An 11,772-nucleotide genomic window follows, 5' to 3' on the forward strand; every position below is an offset into this window, starting at 1 on the left:
CACATTTAGAGGTCAGGGTGAAGAAAATGAACTGGCAAAGGAGACTGAAAAGGAGCCACCTGGGTGGAAGGAGGGTAACTGGGTGAGTATCTCCAAAAAGGAAACTAATAAATTCTCTCAAGAAGGAGGAGTTGGGTAACTACTATGAGTTGAGTAAGATGGGAATTGGGAAAACATCATTGGATTTGACCTCTGGAATGAGGGGAAGGCAGAAGTGGCATTGGAGTAGGCCAGAAGGTGAGTGGGAGAGTAGGAGATGACTTCTGAAAGACATTTGACCTTGGAAAGGGTCAGAATTGGGGAAAGGGTCTAACTGGAAGGGAATGGAGTAAAGGAAAAGTTTCCCAAGATGCTGGAAAGTGTTTATATGTTGTTGGGAATAATCCTATTTGAGAAGGAAATAGAAAAGAAGCAAGGACTTGAGAAGCTGAGAGTTGAGGACCATCTAAGGGCAATAGACAGATAGAATGCTTTAAGGAAAAGAGACACTTCTCTGTGGTAAAAGAAGTGAAGAAGATGGGAAAGGTGTGTGGACTGGTTGATAGATTTGAGATGCGGACATGAGGGAACTATATAATTTTCTTTTGAAATAGTCAGCAAGATCCTTAGCTGAAACCTCGTAGATGTCACCCCCATATCTTGCCAGTCTCTTCTGTTACAGCTCATGTTTCCATAAGCTGTGAGAAGAGTCTTTCCCAAACTTTAAACAGATTGTATGTTGCTCTTGTTAAGTGTCGTTGAGTTGGTTCCAACTCAGCAAATCTGTTTAGTGGTTCCTGGGAGCAGTTAATGAGTTTGGACCATCGACCTTGAGGTTAGCAGTCCAGTGCTTATTCTACAGCGTCACACCAGGATTCAGATTGTATGGTCATCTTAAAATCCTTCAGAGCCTCTGCTTTCCTATGGGTTGCTTCACAATCTGAGCCCAGCTTTCTTTCCCAGTCTTTTTGTCTCCAGCTATCTACCCGTGCTCTAGCAATAACCAACCACACAGTTGTTCCTAAGCAGTTTGTCCTTAACGGCTTTTTAACCTCTGAACATGCCCATGCTACCCCCTTTCCCCTGATTGGTGAACTCCTGCTTATTTTTTAAGATCTAGTTTAAATATCACATCTTTTAAGCCTCTTTAGCCCCCCCTGCCCCTTCCCTAGCACAGTAAGACAACAGTACAGTATTTGAAAAACAAAGAAAAAAGGCTGCCCCTTTTAAGGGGCAGGAACTGTAGATGATTTATTTGGATGTGGCTCAGTGTCGATGTGGTAGGGGACTAAGAGAATGAGTGGATTCTGATTGCTTTCCCTGTTCCTTTCACAATTCCTAATGAAATGAAAGTGAACTGAAATGAAAGTTTATCATCTTAGTGTTTGATAAAAGAAAACATTGTTTCTTCTTCTTGTTTTGTTTTTTGTTTTTTTTAAATAGGTGGTTCTGGAATGGAGCCGGGATCAATACCACGTTTTATTTGATTCCTATCGAGACAATATTGCTGGAAAGTCCTTTCAAAATCGGTGAGAAAACAAGCTATTTTGGAGTGTGTCTGTTACTTGGATTTAAATAAGGACACATGAAACCACCCCTGTTACAATAGAAGAGTTGAAAGGATCTTCCAAATTGTAGATCTGTTTAAACTTATTCAAGACTACTCCCATTAGATGATACTCTGAAACTATTGCCTTGAGATCATTGTTAAATTCGAAACTGAAAATGTCGCCAGAAGTCTTAAAACCTTACAATAGTTTAGCTTAACCAGTAAAGATTGTCAGTCTTGAGCATTGTGCTCTTTTAATATCTAGCTGGAATAGAATAGGAGCTCTGGTGGCACAGTGGGTTAAGCATTGGGCTGCTAGCTGCAAGACCTGCAGTTCAAATCCATGAGTTGCTCCATGAGAAAAAGCTGAGACTGGCTGCTCCTATAGACTGACAACCTCAGAAGCCCTGTGGAGCACTGTGCGTTGGAATTACCTCGATGACTGTGAGTTTGGATTGTTGAGTTTGGAAGCAACTTGATAACAGCAACTCAGAAGATTAGAGAGGACATACAGAGGCCAGTGAGTTTATGTTTATGGGGGAGGAACAACTTGGGAACAAGGAGAGTGAGAATAGTTGTACAACTTTAAGAGTGTGATCAATGTCACTGAGTTTTACATGAAGACATTGTTGAGGGGGTGTATGTTCTGTGTGTATTCTCAACAGTAACAACGTAAGTAAAATAAATTATTTAGGGTAAAAAAAAAAAGGACATCCCCCTTGGAAGAAACCTTGTAGCTCATCTCCATATATTATGGATTTAAACAACAAAAAAATAGACCCAAAGAGTAATCCTGCCTTCCTGAGCACTTTAAGTTTCATGGTATAATTTTATCGTTGCCCAGTTTTGAGAGGTAAAGGTCATCTCACACTCTGCAGGATAAGCCCAGTCCATTAGTCTTCTGGTTCCACTGCTCTGCTCACCAGGGCAGCTCCATAGTAACCACTGAGAGTAGACTATCCCTGTGGTTACACATCCCCCACGTCACTGTGGGGGAAAAACAGACAACCTTACGGTTAGGTCTTTGTCTCTTTAAGTACCTTTAATATTCTCCTCCAACACCATAATTCAAATACATTGATTGTTCTACAGTCGATCTTATTAGTTGCCCAGCTTTCACATACATTGAGGTGAACGAAAGTACCATGACTTAGTCAGGAGCACCATAGTCTTCAACCTGATATCATTGCTCTTGAACACTTTAAAAGAGGTTTCATGCAGCAGATTTGCCTCATGTAATATGCCATTTGATTTCTTGACTGCTGCTTCCATGAGTGTTGATTATAGATCCAAGCAAAATGAGGTCTTGACAATTTCAGTGTTTTCTCCATTTATCATGTTATTTATTGGTCCAGTTGTAAGGATTTTTGTTTTATGTACATTGAGGTACAATCCATACTGAAGTCTCTGATCTTCATCAGTAAGTATGTTAAATTGTCTTTGCTTTTAGCAAGCAATCATCTGCTTATCACAGATTTTTAATGATTCTTCCTCCAATCCTGATGCCATGTTCGTCGTCGTATAATCCAGTTTCTCGGATTATTTACTCATCATACTATTGAATAAGTATGGTGAAAGGATAACAACCCTGGCATACATCTTTCCTGATTTTAAACCATTCCGTATCCTTTCTTCTTTTTGAACTGCTTCTTGGCCTGTGTACAGGTTCCTCATGAGCACAATTTAGTGTTCTCAGATACCCATTCTTCCCAGTGTTAGGATCTACACAGTTAAATGACTTTGCATAGTCAATAAAACACAAGTAAAATCGTTCTGGTATTTGTACTATTCCAGCTAAGATCCATCTGATGACAACAGTGACATCACTCCTTCCACAAACTCTTCTGAATCCAACTTGAACATCTGGTAGTTTCTCATCAATGTGCTGCTGCAGCCATTTTTTAATTATCTTCAGTAACATTTTACTTGTGTGTAATATTAATGATATTATTCAATAATTTCCAAATTCCATCGTTCATCTCTCTTTGGATGATGACTACAGTGGGTACTGGTATACACTGATGCCATTGCCTTGCTTCATGGGAGACTTTTTACCAACTACTGCTTTTACACCATGTAAAAGGCAGTAGAGTGGGAAAAGGTGGATTGTATCTTAGTATTATTATACAAACAGTTTTGATTTCTTGTTGTTGTTGTTAAGTACTGTGGAGTCAGTTCCAACTCATAGTGACCCACCCTGCACAGGGTTTCCGAGGCTGCAAATCTTTACAGCATCAGAAAGCCTCATCTTTCTCCTGTGGAACAGTTGGTAGTTTCAAACTACCGACCTTGAGGTTAGCAGCCTGATTTGTAACCACTTCCTGAAAGTCTGAGGGACCTCCAGGGTCTTTGAAAACTGCTACTTTAGAGAAATATAAGGGAAAGAGTTCAGGAGCCCTAGTTGCTGCTTGGGTACTAACTAAAAGGTACTAACTTACCAAGCTGCTCTGTGGGGGAAAGAGCTGATGATCTGCTTCCACAAAGCTTACAGTCAAGACACTCCATGGGGGCAGTTCTACTCTGTCACATGGGAGTGCTATACATTGCAGTCAGCTGATGACATCCAGTAACAACAACAAAAGGGAGAGATCCAGTTCCCCTATTTCACAAACTACAGGTTTAGACTACTACTCATCTGGAAGTTTGTCCTTCTCAGGTAAGTTGTGTGTTGCTATGATGTTGGAAGCTATGCCATTAGTATTTTTTAAACCAGCAGAATCACCTATGGTGGACAGGTTTCAGTAGTGCTTCCAGACTAAGACAGACTAATAAAAAGGAGAGATGAATCACTCCTGAATGGTTAACCACTGAAAGCCTTATGAATAGCAGTGGAACATTGTCAGATACAGTGCTGGAAGATGAGCCCCTCAATTGGAAGGTACCTCCTCAAGGTAGAGTTGACATTAATGATATGAATTTAGCAAACTTTTTGGACCTTCATTTGCTGATGTGGCACGACTCTAAATGGGAAGAAGAAGCTGCAAATATCCATTAATAATCAGAACATGGAATGTATGAAGTATGACTCTAGGAAAATTAGAAGTTGTTGTAAAAAATGAAGTGGACTGCATAAAGGTTGATATCATAGGAACTAGTGAAATGGACTGGTTTGGGCTATTTTGAATTGGACAATCATATGGTTTACTGTACCTGGAATGAAGAGGAATGGTGTTGCATTTATTTTCAAAAAGAACATTTCAAGAGCTATCTTGAAGCACAGTGCTTTCTATGATAGGATAATATCCATATGCCTACAAGAAAGACCAGTTAATATCACTATTATTCAAATTTACACACCAATCGCTAAAGCCAGTGATGAGGATAGTGAAGAATTCTACCAATTTTTTCAGTCTGAAATTGATCAAATATGCAATCAATATGTGTTTATAATTACTGCTGGTTGGACTGCGAAATTTAGAAACAAAGAGGAAGAAACAGTAATTGAAAAATATGACCTTAGTCATAAAATTATGCTGGGGATTGCAGAATAGGATTTTGCAAGATCAGTGACTTCTTCACTGCAAATACCTTTTAAAACAGCATAAAAGATGACTATAAACCAGGACCTCACTAGGTGGAATACACAGTAGTCGAATTGACTCCATTATTGGGAAGAGACGATGGAAAAGCTCAGTGTCGTTATCTAAAACAAAGCCAGAGGCCAGCTGTGGAACAGATTGTCAGTTGCTCATATGCAAGTTCAGGTTGAAGCTGAAGAAACTAAAACAAGTCCTTGAGAGCCAAAATATGACCTTGAATATATCTTACCCGAACCTAAGACCATCTTAAGAACAGATTGTGTTTTGATGCATTAGACCAAAAGACAGAGAGTTGTGGGATGACATCAAGATAAAGAAAACAAAAGATATTTAAAAGGCAGGAAACCAAAGATGTTAAAAGAGACTCTGAAACTTGATCTTGTGGGTAGAGAAGCTAAAGCAACTGAAAGAAATGAAATAAAAGAACTGAATAGAAAATTTCAAAAGGCAGCTTGAGAAGACAAAACAGTATTATAATGAAATGTCCAAATCCCTGGAATTGTAAAACCAAAAGGGAAGAACACACTCAGCATTCCTCAAGCTGAAAGAATTTAAGAAAAAATTCAGGTCTCAACTTGGAATATTGAAGGATTCCATGGACAAAATATTGAATGATGCAGGAAGCATCAGAAGAAGGTAGAACATCAACAACAAAAACTGGTTGATGCTCAGTCATTGCAAGAAGTAGCATATGATGGTATTAAAGGAAGAAGTCCTAGCTTTCCTGCAGGCATTGGCAAAAAAAGGCTCCAGGAATGAATGGGATACAAATTAAAATGTGTCAACAAACTGATGCAGTGCTGGAGACCCTCTCTTGACTATGCCAAGAACTTTGGAAGACTGCTACCTGCCCAAATGATGGGAAGGAATCCAAATTTGTACCCATTCCAAAGAAAGGTGACTCAACCGAATGTGAATAGCATCAAACAGTATCATTAATATCACATGCAAATCATATTTTGTTGAAGAAAATTAGAAAACAGTTGACAGTAAACTGCCAGAAATTCACGTTGGATTCAGAAGAAGATGTAGAATGAGGGGGATATAACTATTGATGTCAGATAGCTCTTAGCTGAAAGCAGAAAATATCAGAAAGATATCTACTTGTGCTTTATTAACGATGCAAAGGCATTCAACTGTGTGGATCATAACTAACTATGAATAACATTGTGTGAAGAATAGTAATGAAGAAGACTCAGTAACAACCTCTGATATGCAGATGTTACAACCTTGCTTGCTGGAAGCTAAGAGGACTTGAAACACGGATAAACATCAAAGTCTACAGCCTTCAGTATGGATTGCACCTTAATATAAATGAAACAAAAATGTTCACAACTGGATCAATAAATTGTTGTTGTTGTTATGTGCTGTCGAGTCGGTTCCTACCCATAGCGACCCTGCACAGGGTTTGCGAGGCTGTAAATCTTTACGGGAACAGAAAGCCTCATCTTTCTCCTGCGGAGCAGCTGGTAGTTTGGAACTGCAGACCTTAAGGTTCGCAGCCCGATTCGTAACCACTACGCTAGCAGATCAATAAATAGCATCATGATAACCAGAGAAATTAAAGTTATCAGAAACTTCGTTTTGCATGGATTCACAATATTTGCTCATTGAAACAGCAAAACATTGCATTTGGCAGATCTGCTGCAAAGGCCTTTTTAAAGTTAAAGAGCAAAGATGTCCATTTGAGGATTAAGGTGTACCTGAATTACCTCAAATGCATGTGGGAGCACGGTGACTTTGTAGACTAAGTACTGGACAGTGAACAACAAGGTGGGCAGTTGGGCTCACCAGCTGCTCCCAGGGAGAAAGATGAGGCTTTCTGCTCATGTACTTCTTACAGGCTTGGAAACCCTATGCAGAGTTGGTATGAGTTGGAACCCACTCCGAGGCACTTAAAAACAACAACAATATATGCATGCAAAAGGTGAACAGTAAATAAGGAAAGCTGTAGAAAAATCAATACTTTTGAATTATGGTTTTAACAAAGAATTTTGAATATCTGAGGGTGAATCAAAAATTATCTGCACTCTGGCTGTAGAATTTATTTTAATCAATGTTTAAAAAAGACAAATGTATCATTGTTTTTTACATAATCTCCTTGCTTTTCAATACACGTTGTCTACCTGTCAACAAGCTTTCAGAGTCCCTTATTTTAAAAATGTTTTAAGCTGAGCTGTGAATCATGAATGAACCACTGTCTTCACTTCATTGTAGGTGAATTTTCATCCTCCAAGGGCTGTTTTCAGGGGACCAAACAGGTGAAAGAAAGTGTGCTGGAGCAAGATCAGGATTGTAGGGAGGACGCTTCAACACCTCAAAAGGAAGTTTCTGCATAGTGTCAGTAGTGTGGGCAGAGGTGTGGGGACGTGCAAGATCACAATGTTTGTCATGTAAGACCACAGTACCTTTGGATAGCAGTCCTCTGCATTTAATCCCAAGTTTAGGCTCTAGCTCTTCAGTGAGCATCTCACTGTCAGAAGCCCTGTTGATTATTGAACCTTTTTCCTGATGTTGTTGTTGTTGTTATGTGCCGTGGAGTCGGTTCCGACTCATAGCGACCCTGTACAGGGTTTCCGAGGCTGTAGATCTTAATGGGAGCAGAAAGCCTCATCTTTCTCCCATGGAGCGACTGGTGGTTTCGAACTGCTGACCTTGCGGTTTGCAGCCCGATTCGTAACCACTACGCTACCAGAGCTCCTTTTTCCTGATAGTGTTCCAGTATTGGCTTTTGACAATTCCAGAAAATTGTAAGCATCAATTTTCCAGCTGATGGTTGACTTTTGAACTCTTTTTTTTTTTTTTGGTTGGTGATTGATGATGTTTCCATTCCATACTTTGCCATTTACTCTCAGGTTCATAGTGATGAATCCATGTCTTGTCACCAGTAAAGATTTTTTAAAAGGAAACTTTCCTTTCCTTCGAGTATTGGCCCAAATTTTGTTTGCAGATGTCCAAACGCTTCTGTTCGTGCTCTTCTGTGAGTTGTTTCAGTACCCATCTAGCGCAAACTTTAGAAACCTAAGTCTGTCATGGATTATTTCATAGGCAGAGCCATGGCTGATATGCAAACGATTTGTCGCATAACCCACTGTTACTCATCTTTTGGACAGAATCATTTCAGGTGCATGCTCAATGTTGTCATCAGCCATGAATGTGGATGGGTGTTTTAATATAACTGGAGTCCGGATAATTATTGACTCCTTCTCATAGCATTGACTGCCAGAAAAATCAACAAATCTGTTTTAGAAGAAGTATGCCCAGATAAAACTTTATAAAGGAGAATTGCAAGACTTTGTTTCTTATATTTTGGACCAGACCATAGAGAAGGATTTTACCATGTTTGGTAAAGTGGAGGGTCAGTGAAAGAGGAAGACCCCCAGCTAGATGAATTGACACAGTGACAGCAACAATGGGCTCAAATATAACAATTGTGAGGATGATGTGCACGGGGTCAATATAATTTGGAAGTAACTTTATGGCACCTAACAGCAATATCTTTTCAGGGAGATATTAAAAGAAAACAACTAGTTTCACTTAAAAATTGGAAGCACACGTAAGAGTTCTTGGCTGCATACTGAAGTATGGTGGTTGTATTAGGAAAAGCTCTTGTGTGATTTTTTGAGTTGCAAGCTAAACCACTCTTCCCATGGAGCACCATTGTTACTTGAATGGACATTGGCAGTCATTGTACATACATGGCTAGTTTGCAGATACTTTGCGTGAAAATGAACAAGGCATCCTTGCCATTTGAAGGAAAATATCTAACAGTCTGTTTGTTCAGTGATAACATTTGAGCTTTCAAGTAAAATTAGAATTTTGGAAAATTGCCAACTTGACTTTTTCCTAAAAACTCAAAAGAGTTTTCTGATGAGATTTATGGTGCTATTTAAAACAAAAGTCACGTTCGTTAATATATAAAGAAATGTGTTGACATTGGACTGATCTACATAATTCAGCCAGTATTTTCGAGGCAATCAGTATGTGGTTTTGCAGAATCTTGCATGAATAAAAAGATCCAAAGTTCAGGAAAGACCAATGGGTTTTAGTGTAAAATTTAAAGGAGTTCATGGATGTGGCTCCTGATTTTGTTTATCAAAGAATAGCCAAACCACCATTATCTTCCCCTTCCAACTACAATGAGACTTTCCAGCTAACTACCCATGAGGCTGGTTGAAGTTTCTTCATATCCCTCAACCTAAATTACATGGATCCAAATGGAATACAGAAGCAGTTATAAAAATCTGGCTCTCTTTTACTGAGCCAGACATTAAATGCTGCCTCTTTACTTAGTTCTGTTCTTGTTTTGGAAATCAGAAATATTTTCATTTAAAAACAACAAGGACAATAACAAAAATTATGCTTAGCTTTGAAGTGGTTTATTATTGCTTAAAAATGAATTGATGCTTTTGAATTATGGTGTTGGAGGAGAATACTGGAAGTGCCATGGGCTGCCAAAAGAACCAATAGATCCATTTTGGAAGAATTGCAGCCAGAGTGCTCCTTGGAGGCCAAGATGACCAAACTTCGTCTCTCATACTTTGGACATATTGTCAGGAGGGAGCAGTCGCTGCAGAAGGATATCATGTTTTGTAAGGTGGAGGGTCAGAGAAAAAGAGGAAGACCCCCAACGAGATGGATTGGCCAAGTGGCAACATCAATGGGCTCAAGCATGGCATCAGTAGTGAGGCAGGCCCAGGATTGGGCAGTGTTTCGTTCTGCTGTGCATAGGGTCATTATGGGTCGGTAGCGACTCGATGGCACGTAACAACAACAACAAAAATGAATTAGTATTTTAAAATGTCTTTTAATCTTTATGGTGGAAAATTACTTTAATTATAAACTATAAACAAAAGCTCATTGGGTCTTTAATCATTTTTAAGAGTTCTGAGACTAAAAAGTTTGAGAATTTTTCCTTTAAAATGGCAATCACAGACTTGAGCCTGAAGCAGAGCCCAATGGAGGACTTATGGGGAAAGATTGGTGAGCCCTACTCCTAGAGCTTCAGAGTCTGTAGGTCTCAGAGGTGTCCTGGTCATTGGCATTTCTAACCTGTTCCCTGCTGATAACTGAAGCTGCTGGTGTGCTGACTGTGGACTCAGAACTACTGCATTAAAGGATTGGAGTCCTGGTGTGGCGCTGTGAGCTAATGCCTCACACTGCCAAGTTGTTTGAACTAACTGCAAGGTCGATGGTTCAAGCTCACCACTCGCTCCTTAGAAACCCTATACAGGGTCGGTATGGGTCAGAATCGACTCTACGGCACTTATTAGCAACAACAATGAAAACACAGTTCAAACCCACCAGTTACTTCTGGTGAGACTGGGAAAGTGTACCAAAAATCAGGATTAAACTCATTAACTGCAATCTTGTGATGAAAGTCCTGAGGAATGTTGAAGCCTATACCCCTCCTTGCTTGAGCAGTTGTAAAGATGTTCAGGGTATGCGCAGTGCACAGAGCTGAGCAACCACTTCCTGGAACATGCCGTTAAGGAAGACCACCCATAAAACTTTGGTGTTTTTAACTTCCTTATGAGATATTTACAGGCCAGACTGGTTTACCAAGTGCCCTAGGCATAACTTTACTTTTTTTTTTTTTTAACTTATTTTTATTGAAAAGTTTTATTGTGAATTGAGTGAATGTTTACAGCAAGATCATTAGCTTTACTTTCAACAAATCATAAACTTTGCTTCATCTCAATGATTATAATCCTTTCTATGCAACAACAGTTATCCCACTTCCTTCCTGGTTCTTATTTTCATTCCACCCACCTTCCAGTCCCTTCGCAATTTTGTCCTCACGCATAACTTTAAAGGACAAACCTTCTACTGGGACAGAGGAGAATGCCAGCTCTTGGAAGGGTCATTTGCATTTCTAACCTGTTTCCTGGTGATACTGAACTAGGGTCCTGAAGAACCACACTTGCTCAACATCGCAGAATAAGTTCAGTCTGCTCCTACCAGAGATCTCTCTTTTCTATGGAACCCATCTTGAGGAAAATACTGTGTATAAACCCAATTACCATGTTGTTGAAGTTGTTAAGTGTTGTGGCGTTTGTTCCGACTCATAGCGACCCTACATAGGGTTTCCAAGAAGTGGCTGGAAAGTCTGGACCACCAACCTTGCAGTTCATACTGACTTTCCAGTTCAATACTTTATCCTACATTGCCACAGGAAGACTCTAATTAGCATGTTGTTGTTGAGTACCTTCGAATCTGTTCGACTCATAGCAACCCTGTGTAGGGTGTCTGGGAGTCCTGGTGTGGTGCTGTGGGTTAATTTGCTGGATCACAAGGCCGGTTTGAACTGCAAAGTTGGTGGTACAGACTCACCAGCCGCTCCTCAGAAACCCTATACAAGCTTGCAGTGAGTCAGAATCCACAGCAATTAACAACAACAATAATAGGGTGGTTCAAACTGACCTTGTGGTCAAGTGTTTATCCTACACCACCACTCCAGGACTCCTCAGAAGAAGCCTTTGGCTTAGAAAAGCCAAGTATTGAGTTTTAATCAAATACTCCTTGGGGACTTTTTTTTTTTTTCTTAAATGTTTTATTGTGAATTATGTGATGGTTTACATGGGAGAACATTAGTTTTACATTCATTCTATCGTATATTGTCTCATTGCCATGCTTACAACCCCCTCCATGCAGTCATTCCCCCGTAACCCCCAGGTCTTCAGCACACAGTCGCTCTCCCTCTCT

The 11,772-nt window shown here is 39.8% G+C and overlaps 1 protein-coding gene across 1 annotated transcript in view; it reads left to right on the forward strand.

Annotated features, from left to right (window-relative positions):
• GNPTAB (N-acetylglucosamine-1-phosphate transferase, alpha and beta subunits) overlaps nucleotides 1–11,772 on the forward strand; it is a 172,432-nt gene that overhangs the window by 59,051 nt on the left and 101,609 nt on the right. The window contains exon 2 of the mRNA XM_006871094.1: nucleotides 1,423–1,508. Coding sequence (XP_006871156.1) covers nucleotides 1,423–1,508 — 86 coding nt within the window. The remainder of the gene's footprint in view (nucleotides 1–1,422; nucleotides 1,509–11,772) is intronic.

This window comes from Chrysochloris asiatica, unplaced genomic scaffold, assembly GCF_000296735.1.
Source record: "Chrysochloris asiatica unplaced genomic scaffold, ChrAsi1.0 scaffold00160, whole genome shotgun sequence".
Lineage (NCBI taxonomy): Eukaryota > Metazoa > Chordata > Mammalia > Afrosoricida > Chrysochloridae > Chrysochloris > Chrysochloris asiatica.